General features: G+C 35.5%; 1 protein-coding gene across 5 annotated transcripts in view; it reads left to right on the top strand.

Moving 5' to 3' along the window:
• The window catches only part of Orc1 (origin recognition complex subunit 1), a 207,565-nt gene that overhangs the window by 97,928 nt on the left and 85,386 nt on the right, over positions 1-24,251 (top strand). For all 5 annotated transcript variants that reach the window (XM_090416224.1, XM_090416223.1, XM_090416220.1 and 2 more), the window contains 2 exons: positions 5,397-5,562; positions 16,468-16,553. In XM_090416224.1, the coding sequence (XP_090272350.1) occupies positions 5,397-5,562; positions 16,468-16,553 (252 nt within the window). The remainder of the gene's footprint in view (positions 1-5,396; positions 5,563-16,467; positions 16,554-24,251) is intronic.

Raw genomic sequence — 24,251 nt, 5'->3', positions numbered from 1 at the left:
TGGGGGGGGGGGGGGGTGGGGGGGGGGGGGGGTGGGGGGGGGGGGGGGTGGGGGGGGGGGGGGGTGGGGGGGGGGGGGGGTGGGGGGGGGGGGGGGTGGGGGGGGGGGGGGGTGGGGGGGGGGGGGGGTGGGGGGGGGGGGGGGTGGGGGGGGGGGGGGGTGGGGGGGGGGGGGGGTGGGAGAGGCTTGATGTCAGGGTAATTCCAAGAAGAGAAATCTCAAATTGTCTGGAAATTTGGGAATAATACTAGGAGAAAATGTTTTTTTTTTTTATGAGAGATAAGACAAAACTGGGTTTTATTAGCATTGAAGTTGATGAGGTTATCTGAAACCCCATCGGAGGATGGCTTGGAGATCAGAATTGAGGGAGGTGGTGGTGGTTGATGTTCTGTAGGTTAAGTTGAGTTGTGTAGAGTGAGGTTTATCAAATGAAAGGGAGGAGTGCAATGTGCTGTCATCTGCAAAACTGTATTGGGTTGGAGGTCAACTGAAGTCTGTCATTGATATATAGCAGGAAGAGGGTTGGTGAATGGACAGAACCTTGTGGAACCCCAACATTAGTTGAATGGGGGAAGATAAGGAACCATCCACCACACGTAGTGAGTGTCCAGACAGAAAGTTGGCAATCCAAATACAGAAGTTCTGGATCAGACCAAACGATGATAGTTTGCAAATGCAGCCACTTGAGATTTGCCAAACTTCTCCATGGCATTTGTCCAGAGATGGGTGACATATACAGATTTCCTGTTGATCAGCAGTGATGGAATCCATATTGGCAGTCATTTATTAGGTGGGTGCCTTCAAGGTAGTGTAGGAGTTGGGAATTGATGATTTTTCCATTACTTTAGACATGACTGAGGAGAGCGAGATAGGGTGGTAGTTGGACGGCAGTGACTTATCGCCCTTCTTGGGAATAGGTTGAATATAGGCCAGTTTCCAGACTGTGGGATGGAAACCAGTGGACTAAGAGAGTATGTACAGGAGACATAGGATAGGAGTCAGTTCTGGTGCACAAATATTCAGTACAACTGGAGGAGTGCCATCAGAGTCAGGAGACATTTTTTGTGTCTAATTTGGATAGTATTTTTCTGATGTCTTCCTGGCAAAAGGATATAGGGGACATCATATGTTGGGCATCTGGAATGGTTGGGGGGGGGGGGGGGCATTTACCATTGTCAGTTATGCGTGCCCTGAAAGTAAAGTGAAGCCAGGAGATTGTAAAGTAAAGTGAAGCCAGGAGATTGGCTTTTTCTGTGGGTGATAATGCAATAGAGTCATCTGGGTATGATAGGGGTGGGAATAGTGTCGGGCAGAAGTTATTACCAATTGCTTTGGCGACAGACCAAAAAGCTCAGCTGCCATTTGGACAGGCTACTAATTTCCTGCTTTTTGCTTTTTCAGGCTCTGTTTTGGAAACATTGATTGCTTTTTTGCATCTATTTTGGGCTTGAGTATAAGCTCTAAAGGAGGATGGAGTTCTTGATTTGAGTCAGTTGTGGTAGTTTGGCACATCTTTTGGAGAAACAGGGTTTAGTTAGGGAATGGCAGTTCAGAGTAGTTGGGGGGGGGGGGTTCCATGCCAGTGAGGCATGGAAAGAGAGATTGAGAGTAGGATCTACTGTGAACTTGTAATGTCGTTGAATCCATGGGGGGGGGGGGGAGTGGGATTATTAGTATAATAATAAATATGATTTAAAACATAAGTTGGTAAGAATAAGATTTTTTACTTGATCTGTTTAATTTCATATAAGCTTTGGATTTGATTGTTCAAAAGTCTAGCCACATCCTCTGGATGAGCTTTCTTCTTGTAATCTCCCCCCCCCCCCCCCCCCCAAAAAAAAATGGATTGGTAAACTCCTTTAGAAAACCTGGTATTAATTTCTAATTATTTCACTCATTAAAAATAATTTAATTGAACAGACCAACTAATATTTCAATATCTTTCCTGTTTTTCATACACAAATGAAAAATATAATATCATAATTCTTTAGCTGTTCCATTCAGCATGGAACAGCTAAATGGGCCTTTAGTCTACCTGCTATACCAAGAATTATATATATATTCTACATATCATTTCCAAATACAACAATCAATAAAGCCAATAGCAAATCAATGCCACCTGTAGCTGGGATCAAGAGAAAAGTAATCTGGTATACTTTTTGAAGAGCTGGAGGTTGTGGAATTCTTTGGAATATTTCACAAAGAAGCATGTTCCAGCAAACATGGACAAAATGTAAGACAAATGGGAGCAGTTGGTTTGCTGAATCAGCAGAGAACTGTGCAAGGATGTTTGCAACAACCAATTCTCATGTTATTGTATGGTTACCAGAAATTAAGGAGCATGGTAGATGCCAGTTCTGCTGAACATATTTATAGAAATGTTTGTAAAAAATGCACACTGTAGAAACAGACCATCTGTAAGAAGAGATTTTCGATGCACCACCCAAATGTTAGAGCAATATTTCAAAATTGGGCAGATTTGGAATTTGGACAGAATTAGCAGCTGAATGGATGGATGAAAACAGATATCTCGAGTGCAAAGAATGCCAGATTTTTTTGGAATTTGACATCACTTCTGTAGGATGCTAAGAATAGGCTAGGTGTCAGCCTGAGAAAAAATGTGATCTGGACTTACTGGTCCAAATGTTATCAAAGGAAAGGAGAGAAGAACTAGTCTTTTGGTCTTTCATATGAGAAGACAAAACTGTGTTCTAGAAGTATTGAAAGTGACTAGTTGTCATCTCTCTGCTGATGGATGATATGGTTATTATTAGCATTTATAGCACTAGTTGTAGAAAATGAAACTTGTGATATTGACTACTGCAAGAATTGTCATAAAAATAGGAACAATGCGAGTGATATTATCAGCATCAATATGAATAGAATTTGTGGTCAGTGTTAGAAGGTTCTTATATATATAAGTAAGAGGATAGATGAAATAACAGATCTCTGTGGGGGAAAAAAATCAGAGAAGATCCTCCATTATGTGCAGTGAATGATGTGAGAGAAAACCAGTGATCAGATAACAGTTTGCTGAGAAGTTATAGGATATCTGCTTTTTAGCGATATCAGATCATCTTACATTAATTTTTTTAGTGGCAGCTGATTTGGACAAAATAATTAAATAAAACAGGAGAGGATAACTTTTGGTTTTATTATTTATCATGTAGTTAAACATTTCCTAAATATATGTTTAAAAAAAAAAAAGCATTATTTCTTTTAATTAGAAATATATATAGGAAATCTTTGTGTATATATTTACAATCTGTCAAAAACTTTTTGATTATGATATTTATGTGCAAAAAAAAATGACCTCTAAATTAGTTTTTTTTTTTTTTTTTTTTTTTTTTTGTAACATAAATTTTAGAGAAGAAATATTAAACTTTCTAACTAGGTTTTCATGCCATTGAAGAACTGCAGGTTTGTTTACAAGCAACCTTCATCTCACTGCCATGTCAGGCAGTAATGCACTTGCATGAGCATTGCACTTCCAAAGAGGAAGTTAAATTAATGAGCAAAAGAGTATAATAGAACAGCTGCTGTGTTCATTAAAGAGAGAGAGAGGTGTAGGGGCATTTGAATAAGAAAAGAGTTGGAAGTTTAGGGAAGAAAGAGTTTTAAGATATTTCTTAAGCTAAAAAGGTGGATAAGAGCATTATGAGGGAAGCAAATAGTTATCCAAAAATTGACAGAAGAATTTCCTTTATATGAAGCATTGCTGTAATAACAGAAAAAAGTGATTAATATAGCTTCTCCCAAAGCAGCGGACAGTTCCTTTTTGATACGGTGTGCAGCAAACATATTCCAGATAAGTGCTGTAAACCTGAAAGAGATGAACTCTCTGTATTTGAGGATAATGATGAAGCTTCCACAAGGAAAAAGGGAACTTTAAAATTATCTTCATATTTTAAGGAAATAGGAAATGAACTGATACTGCAGAGAAGATATGAAAGAAATACGTTATATTTTTAAGTAAGTTTGAAAAAAAATTATTTTCTTGTTTTAGAGGAAAAACAGATATAAGTTAATAAATTTATATTTTATGACCATTATTGAGAGCTGAAGAAACTATAGCTTATCAGTTTAAAATTTGTGAATTCTCATCAAATCCTGTGGTTTTGAAGAGAAGAAATCTTATGTTATGTTTATGTTCTTTAATTGTGTTAAGTTTGTGGGGATTTTTTCTCTTTAGGAGATATATTTATATGAAATGCTGATTTGTATATAGTGCTTGTACAGTAACATTTTATGTTACTGTACAAGCACTATATACAAATGTAAAGAAGTATATTATTTTTGAATTTTCTTTGTCTCTCACTCAATCTCTTAACTTATTATAATGATAATATCCTGGATACGAATCTGTAATATTAACCATTCATCACTATTATAATAATAAGTGAGATAAGACAAAGGCATTGACGTCAGCTCATAGCAAACATGTTGGAAATATCAAGTGCAACAGCGCATTTCTCCAGACCTTTCATGGTATGTTTTCCAGAGATTGGTGATTCAGTTAATCTGCTGCAGATTCAACTGGCAGAATATGTATTGGTAGCCACTAATTAGTTGACAGTTATGCAAGTGTCGAAGTTGACTGTCAACCTCCATTACTTTAGACAGTACCAAGGTCATTAGGTCAATTTTGCTGCTTGTTTGACTCAGCTAACATCCATGCTGTATGATGAAAATGCAAGCTGAATATGATATAGTGTAGAGGTAGAAATGACAAGTGCTACTCTAGAACATATCTCTTGAGCATGGTTGGTGGAATATTTTTAGAACCTGAAATCCTTTTGGTATCCACATTGTTCTCCTGACTTAAACTACTTCAGGATTCATCTTATGAGTTTCTGGCAGAAAGCCACAAGAGACATGCAATACAACATTTCTGGCAATGTTGGAGATGATTTGTCTTAGTAATCCACAGGAGTTGGATAAAAAAAAAAAAGGATACTTTATTTTTAAGTAATGTGACAATGCCTCCATCTGATTATGAAGGATGTGTGAGCACAGAAGGACAGAAATTGGGCAAAACTATTTGATCCAGTTTTGAAAACAGATATGTCAGAACTCTCCTGTGTTTTTTTTCAGGTCATCTACCACTTTACAGGTAATTTCATTTCCTCAAACTAGAAAGATATCCTTTGACAGCAAGAATTTTCACTGATAGCGCTAAAGCCTGTTTTCATGGGAATGGACCACACCTCAAGAAGGTGGGGTTGCCTTGACAGGGAGATGCTCGATATTGTGTCTCACAGGCCCATTAGTGGCCCAAATAAATAAAATTATTTATTCTGTGTTAAACTGTTGATTAGGATTGTCATTATGCACACAGAGAAAGTTTTTTGCATGTTAATTTTAAATAAAAATGTATTGTGAAATATTTGTTATAGGACTGATAGATTTTTGAGTGATATTAGTGATTCAGAAAGTGATTACAGTCCAGAAGAAGACAATAGCTCAAGTGATGAAGATTACACCTATCAACCCATAAGAAAGTCTAGCAGAAAAAAGCACAAACTAAAACAAACCAAACAAAATTTTCATAAGAAGGTGCAGGTAAGTAGTACCATAATAAGCTTCAAAAGTGATGTTTAGTATGCATGATCCAGGTAACCAATCTCTTTTGTGTGCTCATTTTACCTATTTTAATTATATTTTATTTTAAATTGCACCTACAGACATGAGAGACTGGTAATCTGTAGGTATAGACAGGTAACCCTCGTATAACACGGATGTTAGGTTCTGTAGAAATGCCACGTTATATAAATCGCGTTATGCGAGCCTCAGATCACATAGAAAAAGTAGGGTTATGTTCCGAAAACTTTTTTTTTTTTAATTATATAAACAACAATGACATACCCAACAAAAATATATTTTTATTTAATTCAGGTAATTCATGTAAGTTAAGAAAACATATAAACTGTGAAACAAATACATAGCATAAACTTATAAAATTACAAATTCTACGTAAACTTCATTGCACATAATGCATAAATGTTTTAGGCAAAATAAAATAAAGTGCATATTTTAATCGTCATAACTGTCTTTAAAATGAATATTTCGTAGATGTTCTTTATTTACAGGTTGCCAGATGTTGTCATCACTTGAAATCTCTTGAAGATCATTTATATAATTCTCATTGCATACTTCAGCTGGTTTAGTTATCAAGAAGTCAGTAATAAGACCTTGCTTACTACTACACTGCAATTTTTTATAAAAGCTCATAATATTGAGCTAAACAAATATCCATTTGTCTCGTGAATTTTCCAGAGTGCTCCATTGAGGGATTATTATCCATAAAATAACTTCCTAACTTTCTTACCAAGTCCAATCCTTTTGCTAATTTCTTTAAACTGAATTCTTTAACGGATTCATCACAATCAGTATCTTCGGCAGAACTTTCCATGCCATATGATTCTACGTCATTTATTAATTGTGCCATTTCCTCCTCATTTAAATCTATTTCCCCATCAATTAATTCACTAATTTCATTTTCAGCCATATCGCAAAAGCCCTCTAAGTGGCCATTACTATAAAAATAAAATTTTTACATAAAAAAGCATTACATATTGTATGTAACTCACCAGAAAATAAAGTGCTTAGCTTGAGATTAACACACTTATGATTTTTAATGCACTTTCCTGGCAGAAAACAAGACAATTTTCAAAATAAACACTTTACGGGGCATTTCCTCAAATATAAATTTGCTACTTATAACTACATGCACAATATGGGCAGATGCAAATTTAACAAAGATAAAATTTGATTTTTAAGTCGCACGGTGAAAAATAAAAACAATTTGTAGACCGCGTTGTATAAGTACCGCATTATACAAGGGTTACCTGTATTTGAAGGTTTTACATTCTAGTAAGACAAATAGAAATTAACATCATCCTACATTGCAATGAGTGTCAAACACCACATAGGGGGATAGGGGTGGCATTATTTTTTGTGAGCCTCTTTAAGAATTGTAATCTTTAGATGTGTACTATGTGAGTTTTTCATGTATTCTCTATCTTTTACTGTATAACATCATTTGTTAGGTAATCTTTTCCAAACTTCATTTTCTTATAGAGTATTCTAATTTAAAAAATTTACAGTTTGACCAAATAAAATTACATTTGCTTTGTATATCTTGGTTTGCATGTTATTTTCATATCCTTAGATTGTGATATAATCATCATTTTTATCAAGTACCTTTTCCTTTAAACAGAACTTTGAATTTTGTTTTTTCTCATAAAAAATAATCAAGCAAATGAACTTGTTTATGCATAATGTAAATTTTAAATTATGCTAAAAATTAGAACATTAGTTGATTAGAATTGCATCTGATGCAACTAAAACCAAGTGCTCAGTATGACATTTTCTGTTCTATTTTGCTACCTGAAAATAATATCCTGTACTTATTATTTAGTAAGATCTCACCTGTTTTTGTCTTCTTTGTCTCAATAATGTCAATTATGTCCATGTTTCTTTCTTTAGTTCTGCAAGTTTGATTTCCTTTCCATTAATACTCCTTATACTGATGGTTCCTATCTTCAGTTCTTCTGGTGTTGGATTTCTTCTTCTAGGTGTTGATTTGGAGACCGTTCTAGTAGCTGACTTTTCACTGTTTGTCCTGGTTCCCTGTTGAAAACAGCAGGAGTCTTATTTAACCAGGCGATTCCTCAGCCGACATGAAATCTCATCATGTTGTATCATTATATGCATTTGTAGTTTAACCCAGTAGAGAGTACAGTTTGATAGGAAGTAGTGATATAAACTTCTCATATAGTACTATCATAATATCCTGTACACCTCCTGAGGTATACACCACAAGAATTTGATGATGAAATTTCTCGTTAGACTAAGTTTAATGTGATGCAGTAAAGAGAAATTTTCATGATGCCAAGAAGAGGATATCAAATACTCTTCTTCATAGGTCCTAAACTCTGTTAAAAAGCAAAAGTATTTCCATGAAACCTAACTGCATGCCCATTAAAAAAAAAAAGTGCTATTACTTTGGTTACACAATTTTATTTGTATTCATTGTAATCAATATATTTAAAAGAAAAACAAATCTGTGTTCTCTTATAGTTACTTCATGGGACTATCATATATTATTAGAATGTGTATTTTCAGTATGTAGATGTGCAGCCTTGAAATTAAGTGTTGATTAACATTGTTGCAAAGCACAAAGTCACCACTCTTAGAGGGAAAAAAACAACTTTTTTATGCTTTTGAAACAAGTGGTCCTCATGCTCTTTATGAGGAGGTTCCAAGATATACCAAACACTGTTATAGTGATTTCACTCGCTCACTCACTATATTTACTGACAGGACACTTGCAAGACTGAAGCAGTATGCATCAATGTTATTCTGTAGAACATTTCATTATAGAATATCTTCTGCTATAAACAAATTCTGTGTTTGGCCTTAAACTTGGCTATACTGAAAGTTGAGTGTGTACTCATCTTTTTTTACTTCGAAGCACTTCATAGCTTGTTCTCTGACTTTGTTTTGAAACCAGATTTGAATGTGGCTTATAAGTACAAAAGAAGTTGCCAATTTGGGTGTTCCATTAAAGCTTATGGTGTTGTTAGAGGATGTCTGACCAAATCATAAAAATAATTAATCAATTACTTTTTTTTCTAAGTCAGATGGCATTTGATAGCCTCAACCAATGAAAGCTAGTTAAAATGTCTCATTTATGATATTTAGATCTTTGAAGAGTAGACTTTTTTTTTTTTCATTTTATCTAGTTGTGGATCCACAACTAGATAAAATGAATTTTATCTTAACTGGTAATTAGTTTATGGAATTAACAACACATATAAAGTATATTAATTAAAGGTAACTTTAATGAATAACTTCTATATGTCGGCAAAGTCACATTGCCATCTTCAGGAACATAAAGATGGTATGTGCACGCAGGCACTAACACAAAGCAAATGAGGAAGAAAGCAAGAAATTAATATTGTTCCTAAAATCCTAATGGTGCCCTCTTGCGGGCTAATTTGGTAGTCTTGGCAGTTGGGCTGAAGTTCTCATAATGTAAGTCTCCCAAATTTGGGGTAGTTTCATGCACCCAAATTTGTTGAAGTTAGGAACGTTTTTTAGAGCTGCTGAAGATTCTTTGAATAATCTTTCGTATTTAAACTTGCTGCGATGAATTATTTTTGTTTTCTTCCAACGAATTTTATGGTGGGTATCTAAGGCATAATAAGGCAATAATGCTTTAGATACCCACCATAAAATTCGTTGGAAGAAAACAAAAATAATTCATTGCAGCAAGTTTAAATACGAAAGATTATTCAAAGAATCTTCAGCAGCTCTAAAAAACGTTCCTAACCTCAACAAATTGGGTGCATGAAACTACCCCAAATTTGGGAGACTTACATTATGAGAACTTCAGCCCAACTGCCAAGACTACCAAATTAGCCCGCAAGAGGGCACCATTAGGACTTTAGGAACAATATTAGTTTCTTGCTTTCTTCCTCATTTGCTTTGTGTTAGTGCCTGCGTGCACATACCATATCTTTATGTTCCTGAAGATGGCAATGTGACTTTGCCAAAATATAGAAGTTATTCATTAAAGTTACCTTTAATTAATATACTTTATATGCGTTGTTAATTCCGTAAACTAATTACCAGTTATGTCTAACCAACGTATAAGCCTTGCTACTACGAATTTTATCTTAGGTGATAAAATTTCATTTTATCACCTAATTTGTGGATCCACAATTAATCTAATTATCCTGGTTTATTATATTTGTGAGAGTTCTTTAGAAAGATTCTTTGAATTTATCAATAATCCATATTCCATATGGATTATTGATAAATGCTCAATTTTGCAAACAAGCTAATTTTCAGTAACATAAAATACAGGGGGGGGGGGGGTGTTTTAAAATGAATTTTTAATGAAACTTGTATTATTTTGGCATTTATTAGACACACAAATTCACAAGAATATAGTAATTTTATTACTATAAATATTTTTACCAGAGACTAACTGGTCAACACCAGTGCATCAACATAATCACAAGGTGAAGCTACAATAAAGAATGTTAATCCTATTTACAGAGCTGAGCCATGTGTCTGATGCCACTTAGTGGGTGATTATTATTAAGGCCTAAATTTAAAATTAAGTGATTTGAAATAAAATTTAATTTAATTACATAATGAAATGACATGCATTATATTAAATTGAATTTTAAAAATTAAAAAAATAATTTTTAAAATGTGTGGGGAACATTCTTGCTTGCCATTTATGAGGATGAAACTCTCCTAAATCTTGGCAATAGATAGGCAGTCATTCTGATTTAAATTTGGGTGGTGAAGAAGTGCTTCAGCACTTTTTAAATAACCACTCAAACCTAAATGTGCACAATGTAAAAGGCGAGTACTCGATCATAGGATATCATGGTCAGTATCCATTTAATGCTGAGCAAGGCCAGATTTTTCAAGTTTATGAGCAGAGACACTCGCACTGAATTTGGTAAATGCTAGGGGGGGGGGGATGGGCTGTTAATCTTTCATGGATGATAAATTTTGTTGATAGGGAGAAAATTAGGATCTAAATTATATTTTTTCAGGATCCTAGCAATTGTCTCAGAGATGCCTGTAATACATATGCAGTGCATCATAGCAGATTTCTTTCTCCCATTTCATTCTGTACAAGGTTTTCAAAGTATAGTTGGCTAGACCTGACTGACCAGTTTTAGCAGCATATCCTTCTTGCATTTGTTGAAGATCTCCCATTAGAATGGGGACTCACCATACAGGTTCAGGGTTTTTTGGAGATGGACTTATAATAGTCCAAGATGCTAAACCTCCTTAAAGTGACACCATTCTGTAGTAAGGTGCATTGGATGGTGTTTAATTCTTGTTGGAGAGCTTGGGAATTGGAGAAGATAATACCTGCTCTGTTGAGCAAAGATTTGAAGATGCATATTTTTTTGAGATGGATGATGTGCTGAATCTTGCTGTATGTAGCAGCCTGTGAAGGTAGGTAAATGTTTTTTAAAAGTCACTTAAGTTTTAATTCTGCTCATTTACCAAAATATGACATACATGATGTTTGGGTACCTGGTAACTTATAGACTTAGAGAAAAAAAAATGGCATATTTGGTCATCATCATCAAATTCCTGCCATGTACCCTCAAGGGGTGTACAGGATATGATACTACTACATGAAAAATTTACATCATTACAAACTTCCTGTCTACAATTTTCCTCCAAATCAGTCTGTTACTTGTCAAGACTCCAACATTATCAGAGCTTATATTTCTATCGTCTGAGGCACTTTGTACTGTATCAATCCACCTATAGGTCTTTTTTCTGCCAACCTGGCAGAAAACACTTGTTTTGCTAATCTTTCCTCGCTAATTCTGTTTAAGTAACCATACCACCTGAGATTAGCTCTGCTAACGCATTCCTGGATGCTGACAAGTTCTTTCAAAATATCCTTATTTTTAATATGATATTGCCATTGATGCCATCTGTTCACGCCTCTAATCTTTCTCAGGATTCTCATATCAGCGGTCTCTAGTCTTTGGTCAAGTGTTTTACTTCTGACCCAGCTCTCAGATCCATAAGTTAAAACTGGTTTGAACACTGTCTTGTATACAGCTAATTTAGTGTTCCTACTAATTTCTCTCTTATTCCATATGAATTTATTCAGTGGACTTCCTACCATACCAGCTTTGTTGATTATGTTGTCTATTTCTATATTTAATTTACCATCTTCCCTAAAAATCATGCCTAAATAGCTAAAATGTTTTACTTATTCCACAGGTTTTCTGTTCAAAACACAGTTGAAATTTTCAACGATTCTACCTATTTTCATTGTTTTTGTATTTTTATTGCTAACCTTCATACCATATCTATTACAACAGTTATTCAATTTAGTTAGAGCATCTTGCAGACTTTTTAGCGGATTTATTTAGAAGTATAACATCGTCCACACAAAGCAAAGAGCTGACATTAACATCTCCAATTTTGATACCATGTTTAATACCACTTTCCTTCATAATGTGATCCATATAGATAATGAATAACAGAGGGGATAATGTACATCCTTGACTCACAGTAGATTTAACATTAAACCATCTTCCTGTATTTCCTTCAATTCTAACTGCTGACTTATAACTCAAATAAAGACTAAGTATTGCTTGATATAATGCCCCATTGACACCATATAACTGTAGGGTATTGAATAGCTTCTCTCTTGGCACCTTGTCATATGCCTTTTCCAAATTGACAAAACATAAATACAGATCTTTGTTATATTCCCATGATTTCTCCACATAAAGTGAAGATCTGATCCTTAGCCTCTATTTGATCTGAATCCAGCTTGTTCTTCACCAAGCTTTTCTTCTACAATTTTTCTCAACCGTTTCTCAAGTATACTTGCATAAATCTTACCGGGAATACTCAGTAGGGAAATACCTCTGTAATTCTCACATTCAGTTTTATTTCCCTTTTTATATGTGAATACCATGAGAGTTCTACTCCAATCATCGGGAATTCGTCTCTCTGTCCAGGCATTCTGAACTATGCAGTGCAGCCACTGTAAGACTTTTATACCACCATACTTCAGCATTTCTGGTCGAATATCATCTATTCCTGCTGCCTTTCCTCATTTCAAGCCTTGGATGGCTTTTTCTACTTCAAGTATGGATATGTATTCCTGACTGCATGCATGGTCAGTGTTTTTTACGACTGTGCTATTATCGCTGCTTGTTTCTTTTAGCAGTTTTTCAAAGTAATTACTCCATACTTCAAGAATATCTTTTTCTCCTGTTTTCATGTCACCTTTATCATCTCTCATTCCTTTTATAGCACTCTTTCCTCCATTTCTAAGCTTCTTCAACAACCTCCAGAATATATGTTCTTGCCAAAGTCCTCCCATGACTTTTGTGTAGCTAGTTTTGCACAGTGTTTCGTTTTCTTACATTTGTCTCTGTATTCTCTAAGAGCACAAGCTGACTTATTTGCCAGGAACATTTGATATGCTTTCTTCTTTTCCTTGACTGTCTCTTTAACTTCCTATGTCCACCATGGAGTTCTCATTTTTCTATCCTTGCAGACAACCTCACCACATGCCTCTCTGGCTGAATCAATCAGAGTTTTCTTCAAGGCTTGCCACTGAATCTCCAAGGTTTGGTTCCTGTTCTCAAACTCTTTCATTTTTTTCTTCAATAATCTTTGTGTAGTTTAGTCTACAGTTCACATCTGAGAGCTGCTCAACTTTTATTCGCTTTAAAACCCTCTTACATGTTATTCTTTTCAGTATGAAATTCAATTTTATCCTGCTCAAGACTAAATAGTGATCACTTCCAATTTCAAATCCTCTGTACACTCTGGTGTTCTGCACCAGGGAGAAAACATCACTATCAACAATAACATAGTCAATGAGACTTTCTTATTCCTTGTCTCTTCTCTCCATGTGAATTTGTGCACATTTTTATGTTGGAACATGGTGTTAGTAATAACCAGTCCATGTCCTGAGCAGAAATCCAATAGGTATTCGCCATTATTATTAGCTTTGCTCTTTTCTCCAAATTTTCCCAAAATATTTTTGTATGTGTAACAATCATTTCCTACTCTGCTATTTAGATCCCCAGCAACGACCAACTTTCACTTTTTCATTGTGTCAGTTGCTTTTTCTAAAGCCTCAAAAAATTCCTGGACTTCTGCCTAAGTAGAACCTTTTGTGGGACCATCGGCACAAATAAGTCTAATTGCCCAGTTCCCCATTCTCATATTTGCTCACATTACTCTACTTGAGACTGCTTGCTTAAGAAGATTAGCCTCGTATTTTGTGTTGAATACTATGGCTACTCCTTCTTTTCCTTGGTTGTCATTGCCTGAATAAAACATTTTGTATTTTTTGCTCAGATAGATCTCACCAGTTTTTGTCTTTTTTGTTTCAGTCACCCCTATTATGTCGATCTGTTACTTATCTAATTCCTCACCTAGCTCCATTTCTTTGCATTCAGGCTTCTTATATTGTTAGTTCTGATCTTTAACTCTGGTGATGTTGAGTTGGGGTGTGTTTTCAGATTTGTTCCAGTAGCTGACTTTTCACTGTTCAGTCTGTTTCCCTGGTGAAAACAACGGGACCATTTTTAACCGGGTGATGCCCCAGCTGACATGAAATTTTGTCATGTTGTACCATCATTTTGTATTTTGATTTAAGCCAATAAGAATACAATTTGGTTGACTAAATCCCAAATTGCTAGCCCATCCTCTTTCGTTCAGTATCCAATTAGATACCCAACAGGGTGCACCATGAGAAGGTGAGGATTGGAAATTAGGTTAGAAGCCCTGGTCGGTTCTCCGCATGGAGGTCTCCTCTCAGTTATATAGCTTTGACCCTTAAGCACCCTGGCATATTTGGTGACTTCATGAAATAAGTACTGAGCATGATAGTGTGTACAGCACATTACACTGAGTTAGCTTTGCAATAGGAACACCCACCTAATAATGTGTTGGTCCACCTCTCTGTGCAATCATGGCTCACAAACACGTATGAACAGATTCCACAAGGTGTCAAACATTCTCCATGCATAACTCGACCCATGTCTGCTGCAGCAACTCTGTTGGGGAGGATCAGCAGTCTCACACCCCTTTCTAGCATATCCCACACATGTTCAATTATGTTACAGTCAGGAAAGTGTCAAGGCAATGTGCCGAATTCATTGTCACATTCCTCCAACCACTCGGTAGTTGTACTACCCCAATACCAAGGTGTGCATTGCGTTCTGTTGAAAGATGTCACTGTGGCCGGGATAGACCTTCTGCAGATATAGATGGTGATTGTTGGCTAACAGGTTGCATTGCTACATAACAGTGTAGCATTCATCATTCAATGTTTGTGGGATGATAACCAATGAAGCTAGGACATGCCAGGAAACCTCCCAGACCATAACACCATCTCCATTGGCCTGTTGAACCCCAGCTGTGCAACCATGGAATAAGGCTTCATGCTGTTCAATTATGTTACAGTCAGGACAGTGTCAAGGCAATGTGCCGAATTCATTGTCACATTCCTCCAACCACTCGGTAGTTGTACTACCCCAATAACAAGGTGTGCATTGCGTTCTGTTGAAAGATGTCACTGTGGTCGGGATAGACCTTCTGCAGATATAGATGGTGATTGTTGGCTAACAGGTTGCATTGCTACATAACAGTGTAGCATTCATCATTCAATGTTTGTGGGATGATAACCAATGAAGCTAGGACATGCCAGGAAACCTCCCCAGACCATAACACCATCTCCATTGGCCTATTGAACCCCAGCTGTGCAACCAGGGAATAAGGCTTCATGCTGTTTATGCCAAATGTGAACCCAGCCATCAGCATGATGCAGCAAGAAATGGGACTCATCACTCCAGATGACCTTCTTCCATCTGTCGAGGATCCATTGCCAATGTTTCTTGGCCCATGCGAGATGTTGTTTGCGGTGCCTGGTTGTCATCATGTGTACCCTTATCAGTCTCCAGCTGTGGAACCCCAGGAGAAGCAAGGTAGGCACATGGTGCGTGTAGAAATGGATTGAACTGCTGTTGTACTTGTGGAAGGGCTGTTGCACTTCATTGCAGAGATACGTATATCTGACCAATGTGAGCCCTTCTGCTGGATGTCTGTTCATGGTTAATCCAGTCCTGATACACCCTTGATATGGTAGTATGAGAGCAACCAGCAGAACTTGCTGGTTACTCCCATTCCCAGTATTCTTTCCAAAATACTGGCACTTGCCCTTCGGGCCTTAATTATCTGTCCATAGTCAAATTGGCTTTCGTCACCACATTTCCCCATTACTGGAAAATGTTTACTGGTTACATACAGAGGATAGGTGTTCCCATTTATAGTAGCCTCATTGACATTGATATCATGTGGTACTTCATTATCATACTGAATATGTAAATTGGGGGATGGGGGTGGTTGGTGTGTTCCTAATGCCAAGCTAACTGTGTATATTTGTACTGGAAAAGAGTTTTACCAGATTTGTGGAGTACTTAATTTCAGGATAAATTCTGAATGAAATGCAAGTGCCAGGTTTATAGTAAGCAGATTAGCTTATTAGTTTGAAGTGACTGGAACTGTTGGACCACCATTCTTATTATCCAACAGTCTTCAGAAATAGTTCTCATACAATATACTTTGAAGAAGTGATTCCAACTTCTGCATTCAGAAGATTCAAATTGTTGGAAATGTGCAAAATTTCCTAAGATAGATACAGATTGTTTGGATACTACTGCATATATGCATATTCAAAATGCTTTCATTTGACTTTCATTCTCTTAAACATGCTTAGTTAATGCTCATCAGATGTATCTTGTATATTTTGGTAAATAAATGCAGTTAGAACTGGAATGCCTTTTCCAAAATATACTTGGATATATATATATAGTATTGTAAGCATGCTTACATTAAATTAAAATATTTCATTAATAATATTTGTTTTTATTGCAGCATAAGAAATCTTTCATACCATCAATGCCACTGCATAAAAGAACAGTTTATACACCTGTGAGCACATTGCAGGAGGCAAGAAATAGGTGATAACTTCATATTAATTTGTTCATAAATTATGATTTTGATATCTTTTTACTCTCATTTTTTGAAGAGGTGGAAATTGAAATTTACAAACCAAATGTCTTTACCATGCATAAAATGTAATTATGAGATTTGCACTAAATTAGAATATAAAATAACATGCCATGTGATCATACTGTAGTGAAATTATATACTTTTCAGAAAATAATTTGCTTATTCGTTTTCAAGTAGTATTGATTACTTGATTACTCTTCAGAAAGAGATCCCTAATTGTTGTTGTAGTTTTTTTTTTACATTTCAGTTTTTCTTACAGTATTGTTGCACCACATTCATTGAATTAAATTGCTTTCTGCTTATCAACACTTAACAGTGTGTTTTTTCAGTGTATGTGCTTTGTCATTTCATGTATCAGAAGTTGTTTATTTCATGTGTATCTCTCATTCCATTTCTGAATAATGCCCCTTTGCTCTGTTTTTTTGTTTTTGTTTAGATATTTCCAAACCATTTGCATTCATTGTAATTTGGTTTTACAGATTTTCTGGAATGAAATTTTCATAAATCCTGTTTTTTGTGTTATCTTTATGTGACTGCCTTCTTCTGCCATCACTTTATAATAATTTCAAGTTGTTTTACTGGTCAATTTTCATTTCATTTTTTTTCTTTTTCTTTTTTTAATTTATAGGACTCCTCTGAATCATACAGTGCCTGGTATTCTCTTCTTTCAGCATATAAGGACTAAAGTGAATTCTTTGAAAATATTGTCCTCATATTCACTAGGTGTGGAACTAAACTCTATGCTGCAAAATTATAAATCATGGAAACAGTTTTTTTTTTCTCTTCTAAATTTTCAGGATTGAACTGCCCGCTCAGTCTCCAAAAGTTAGATAGGGCTAAAAAAAAACGGCCTCGCCTACTCCCTATATATATGGGAATAAAAAGGCGTTAGCTGATTTTTTTTATTTTCAGGAGAACAGTTTCTCAAAATTTCAAAAAATTAATACAGTATTTCTAGTAAGATTAGCTTAATCATTAAAGTTTTACAACTTTCCTTGAATATTTTTTTGAATCAGTATCTGCACACATATATAGGATTCTCATCTTCTGACTGGTTTGGACTGCAGAATTTGCAGGATTACATCTCTTTAGATGATGAAAATAAATGCAGTCTTGATGCTTGTGTCTGTGTTTAGCTATGAATCAAAATAAAAGTATTTGAGAGATTTGATAGCCTCACCCCACCTTCAGAGGATGATGAACATGACATATCTTTAAGTACATTTTCATCAGCTTGAGAAGTTTATCTTGCAGACTATATAATCCAAACTAGTAAAAGATAAACAAATAAAGAGCTGTTTAAAAGACAAAAAATGGATGTGGTTCATAGTAGCATTTTTGTACAGGGCACCTTTCATGATCACATCATTTAAATTATTATACTTGACAGGAAATTATATTCTTCTTTAATCCTATGCCCAAGCATGTGCAAACTTTGTTTGCTTATATATATATATATTATATATATATATCAATTGCCTCATTATTGCATAACATAATGTAAAAAAAAAAAAGGGAAAAAAAGAGGAGTGAAGCCAGAGAAGAATTATTATTATTTTAAATAATTTTGCCAGTAAAATTTCACTTATAGTAGGAGATGGGGGAATCATTTATCAGCCAATCTTGAACCTAAGATTTGTTCATAAACAAAAACTAATGCACTAATAAAGTATGCACATAGATTTAGCAGCCTCTTATAATTACTTTCATATAGTACAGTTTGAATTTTCATTTCCTAATATCATTTTTGTTTTGTGAGAGAGATGGTATCTTGGCTGTTGAGAGCGTACATTATCCAGATAGTCTGAAATAGCAGTACTTTTACGAAACTTATGTGTTTATGAAACTTCAGTTCATTTTTGGTATACATAATCTATATGTAGATTTTGTTTCACTGGATTACACACTAAATAATCTAATTAATGCTAAAATTGGAATGATTCAAGAAATTTTAATAAAGATCCTGAATGCAGTTTTCATTAAATTCTATCCATCATGTGGAATTAATATCAGTTCATATTGTTTGATATATTTTTCCATTGAAATTGTTTGTTTTGAAAACAAAATTAATCTATGTGGACATATTTTTGTTTGCCTCCTAAATACCAAATTGTATTGAATTTATGGCTGAATTAGTTAAGTTTGTTAATTTTGTATTTTCTGGCCTCTCTTATGCAAGGGCCTTTGCCCTCTTTCCACTCCCTTAGAACGCTACCAGAGCTGAGACGTAAATTAAGGAGGCAATTGATGTGAAATCATTAGTTTCTATATACAAGTAACCCAGTCGTGAAGTGACTTCACATGCAAACTTTGTTTGCTTACACATGGAAAAAGGATGAAACCAAGAATATAATTTCTTTGCAGCTTTAATTTATAAATTAAAGAGCCTAGTCAGAGGCATTACCAGTTCCCTTACACATTCTCACAAAACCTTGCTGATATCCCATCTAATCCCACAGATGTATTTACATTGAAATTCTGCAATATCCTAAGAATCTCCTGCTGATCACTTTTCTCTTTATATCCCCTCCACAACATTTTCTTCTGCAGCTCGTGCTTAATGGCATTACTCATCCATCTCCCACCCTATGTGATTAACCCTTCTTGACCTTAGGTATACAATTTAATATTGCTTATTCTAGATGACCTTTAACTATATCCCATATATTACTAACATCCTTCGCCTGTAGTGTTTTATGACATGGCATAGATTTAAGCTTCTTCCTAAGCTTGTCATAATCACTTGCCTTGTAGTCCCACATATATCCCTTCTTGACAGATTATTCCTCATGTTTTACAATCTCCCAAGACTGCATGGTCACTTTCACTAATCGGAGACAATGTAGTCATCTTGGTTATGGATAGCTCTTCTGATCCTATGACTAGGTCCTATACTCTCCCATCCATAGTCCCCCCTCCATCACAAGCTGCCTTAAGTAATTATCTCTTAGTAGGTATATAAATTCTATTTCCTTCCTGCCATGTAATGTTTCTTCCTTCCAGTCCATATCTCCATAGTTGAAATCCCCCATAATAAACACTCAACCTGTACTCAATGTACTAATTTGGTGATGCATGTCTTCCAGATCACCTATGGAATTCCCTGTCCTATAGCAACAACCAACTGTATATTTTGTCTTATGGCCTTAATTCTCACATCAGAATGCTTCACCCTTTCACCTATCTCCTATTCTTTTTAGCTGCAATCATCAGCAGTATTCCTTCCACATCCTGTCTTCCCTGAAAATACTAACCCTTTACATTCTATCCCTGTAACTACATTATTTTCTGTTAGCCAAGTCTCACTAATGCCTATAACTTTTAGTGAGATTGCACTAACCAATGTCAAAAACTTCTTCCTCTTGTTGCTGATACTTCTGGCATCAATATATAGAAACTGCAGCATCCCTTTAGGCCCCCCACCCACCTTTACTTCCTAATTGACTAACCTATTCAATAATTTTGCTTGAGAGACTATATTGTGCACTTGGTCATTCTCACACTCACTTGCTTCATGGATGCCTTCACACAAATTCAATTGTTACTTCCACCCTAATTGCTTAAATTTTCCTGAATTTGTGCTTCAGAATGCTTGGTGAACAATGCCCTCTCTTCTTCTCTCTAGACACCTAACATCAAAACCATTTAGATGCAGCTATTAGCATTGTACAAATTCTTCTTTCCATCAAACACAGACCCCCCCCCCCTCAGATCCATAGATTGTGCAGAAGGAAATCCTACATCATTCCTTCTACACATAGACTCATTGGCTACCAACGCCTTCTCTCATTTCACCTCTATCATAGTGTGGTAGGAGACTTACAATCTTCATTTTTTCGCTTTTCAGTTTTGCCTCTTCTAACACTCCTTGACCCCCCCCATAGAATACTTCTCACCTCTCAAATCATTTGTATCAACCAAGACAATCATTTTGTTCAACTTTCCTTTTTTCATCTGGATGGTGTGGCTAATATCTTGAATTTTTTCACACTTTCTTTGAGTCTCCATAAATAATTTTCTCCTTAACTTTTTCTTTTTTTTTTTTTGTTCACTCGATCTTTATTATTACTGCAGACTGCCTGCTTCTTTCTCTTCTTGGCCTTACTAATCATTTGCTTTCTTCTGCATTTTTCAATTTTGTGCTTTGTCCTGTGAAGGATAACATTCAAGCCTGCTATTTCTTTATTAATGTCCATTTTGGTCTCCTCTGTTTACACAATCACATGTTCAACATTAATAATATCATTTTCCATCTTACCATCATTACTGTCCACTCTACCAATATTTGCTGTGTCCTTGTCACCTAACAGACAGTCACTTTTGAAATGCTGAATACACATTCTCTTTCCAGTTTCAACTTCCTTACACATATTCTTTAATTTTCTCAATGAATACATTTCATGCACACACTGCACTGCATAAAAAATCCCGCAAATTCAAATCACATGACAATGTTGTCTTTGCAGCCATTGTTCGTTGCATTGATGCCATTCAACAATATTGTATTTAAGCAAAAAAAAAATACAATGTTTACTTACAAACTAAATGGCTCAGTCAATCCCACACCCATTTAAAACAAAATCTAAGTTAACCTAATATTATCAAATAAAATATGAAAAAAGTTACTTATCCTTCAGGAGCAATAAATCCACTCTGCACACACAATATCACAGAAGAAAGAAAGAAAAGTAATGAATGTAGGATTTGCAAAATTGGATAATTCTGATGAGTAGAAATTATATATCCTAATACTGATCCTCAGTAAAGAAATTAAAATTCTTCAAACACCAAGTGTTTGAAGAATTTTGAAGAAAAAATACATAAATCAGAATAATCTTTTCTTTTTTTTTAATTAGATCATCATAAATTCACTTATGCATGTCTAGAATTGCATATAGGATTGCATGCTATTCGCTCCATCCAGCAACTTATGAGGGTAGTCTGAAAAGTTCTCAGCTTCAGCCATAGATGGTAATGCTATCAGCAAGATTTTTTTTTTCTAAGTTGGTACATCTGTCATAACCATCCATGTGAAATTGCAAGTCATTCTATCAAGTAGTTTGATTTATACAGCTGTCTGAAACAAAAGTATTGTCCGTATTCCTTGAAATGGATAAAATTGAGTATCGTGCAATTATAAAATTCTTTGTAAAAGAAGGTTTAATGCCAAAAGAAATTCATTTGAAGTTCATAAAAGTTTATGGGCACTCTTCCCCTTTGTTTTCAACGATTAAGAAATGAACTGCTGAGTTTAAAGGTGGCCGTACCAGTCTTGAAGATGATCCACGTGAAGGACATCCAAAAAGTGTAACAACACCAGAAATCATTGATCAAGTGCACGATATGGTATTGGATGACCGGCGAGTCAAAGAGTGAAATTGCTGAGACTATAGGCATTTCAAAAGAACATGTAGGATATATTTTGCATGAAGAATTGCAATTGAAAAAGCTTTGTGCCACAATTGCTCACAGCAGATCAAAAATGCATTTGCACGAAAATCTCTGAACAGTGCTTGGAGCGTTTTAACAAGAATAAAACTGATTTTGTGCATCGATTTATTTCTATGGATGAGACTTGGATTCACCATTACACATCAGAATCCAAACAGCATCAAAACAGTGGACAGAAGCCAGTTGTTCAGCACCAAAGAAGACAAAGTTGGTTCCATCCGCAGTAAAGGTCATGGCATCGGTGTTTTGGGATGCTGAAGGCATTTTGTTTATTAATTATCTTGAAAAGGGTAAAACAATAACCGGGAAATGTTATTCCGATCTTTTAACCAGACTAGACAAAAAAATTTGTGAGAAAAGACCCGGTTTGCAGAAGAAAAAAATCATCTTTCATCAGAACAATGTGCCTGCCCACAAAGGTGTTTTGGTAATGGGAAAATTAAGGGATATGCACTGTGAATTGTTGGAACATCCATCCTTTTCCTTAGATTTGGCTCTCTCTGACTTCTATCTCTTCCCAAAACTAAAACTCTTCCTCGCTGGCCAGCATTTTTCTTTGGATCAAGAGGTGATTGCAGCTGTAGAGGGGTATTTTGCAGATCTTACTGAGAACCACCACAGGAATGGAATAATGGTGCTGGAGCATCGCTGGAATAAATGTATTAGTCTTAAGAGAGATTATGTTGAAAAATAAAAATAATTTTGAAATTATAAATTTGTTTTTTCATTGTTAGGCTGAGAACTTTTCAGACCACCCTCGTATAGGATATACATATAATATCACAAATATTAATTATTAATAATTTGTTTGCTAATAATGAAAGTATTTCTATTCACACTTGTGAATTCATTAATGATAGTTCACATATACACCAATCAAAATTGGCATTCTCCTTGACTATTGTTTTCTAATACATTCTAAAACACGTTCCTTCCTCCACATCGATTTGTTTGCAGTTAAAGAAGTATCATGATACATAGCATGTCTGCTGAAATGCAAGCATAAAATTTATATAGTTAGGTTGATGGTGAGAGAGTGACGATCTCCATGACTTGAACGTTTTAAAGAACATTTGATGTGTGGTGTTTGAACTTGGTGTGAAGATTATATTTATGTGGCTCATCAGCATTTCTTTTCAGAAATGTCCTGGATATATAGGATATCAATAAATAAATATGCTATTTTTGAATGCACATGAGGAATGCAATATCTCAAGATGTGCGCGTGTGTGGCCTTTAGACAGTGGATACTTTTTATAATTATAAAATGTATAATTATTATTATTTTTTTTTTTTCAACAGAGGTCAGGCCAACAATTGTTGTAGAGGTTGGTCAGTAACTTTAACAAACCAGTTTGATTGTAGTGTAGCTAGTTTTCTGTGTATAGTTGTATGCTCCAGAAGATGACCTTGACATAAAGGTCAAAACGTCGAATGTAGATTTTAGTTATATTAAACTAAAGTTTTTATTCAAACACGGTAGCTGTCTCCATAATTTTCAAAAATGCATTCGGATCACCGTGCAAGCTTAAAAGAAATGATTTCAAAAGGTTTATACCCTCTGTAGGGATGGCAGTGGACCAAAACAGATTTTTGGTAGTTTGTTGCAGCTAATTTTGTTGTGCTGCAGGGGGGATTCCAGGAACAGTCTCTGATTTCTATCTGTTTCTGTATAAGAGGGAGATTTTTTCCATTAGATTTGGTGATCTATATCCATGGCATGAACTTCCTTGGAATTGTTTTAAGTATAGATGGATACGTTTTCTGTGCTCTTGTGGTGGATATTTGCTCTTCTCCAGATTTGTCTGATGTATTTAAGTTTGCAGATGCAAGGGATGCTGTAGGCACCAATATGATCTAGATCAGGGGTTCCCAACCTGGGGTACCTGTACCCCCAGGGGGTACGGTGAATAGCAGGTAAATAAGTATATTATGCTATTAATATATTCCACAAATAGTTATCAACATTTCAGGTCTCTTTTCCAACACGGACACAGTGAGGTTGCATAGACTTTTTTCTCACTGCAGGGTCCGATAACAGGATCTCTTGAATCCTTTGAGCTATTTTGCCCACTTCAGTCATATAACAAACATAAGAGTAATGCTGACAAGCACAGATAAGGAGGTTATTATTTTTCTTTATAAGACTTTGAAATGACCACATGTGGAGTATTGTGCACAGATTTGATCACCTG

This window comes from Typopeltis vanoorti, chromosome 3, assembly GCF_054136105.1.
Source record: "Typopeltis vanoorti isolate ZY-2024b chromosome 3, IOZ_Tvanoo_1.0, whole genome shotgun sequence".
NCBI classification, from domain to species: domain Eukaryota; kingdom Metazoa; phylum Arthropoda; class Arachnida; order Uropygi; family Thelyphonidae; genus Typopeltis; species Typopeltis vanoorti.
Note: the sequence above shows the minus strand (reverse complement) of the source record. Positions and strands in the feature narration are given on the sequence as shown.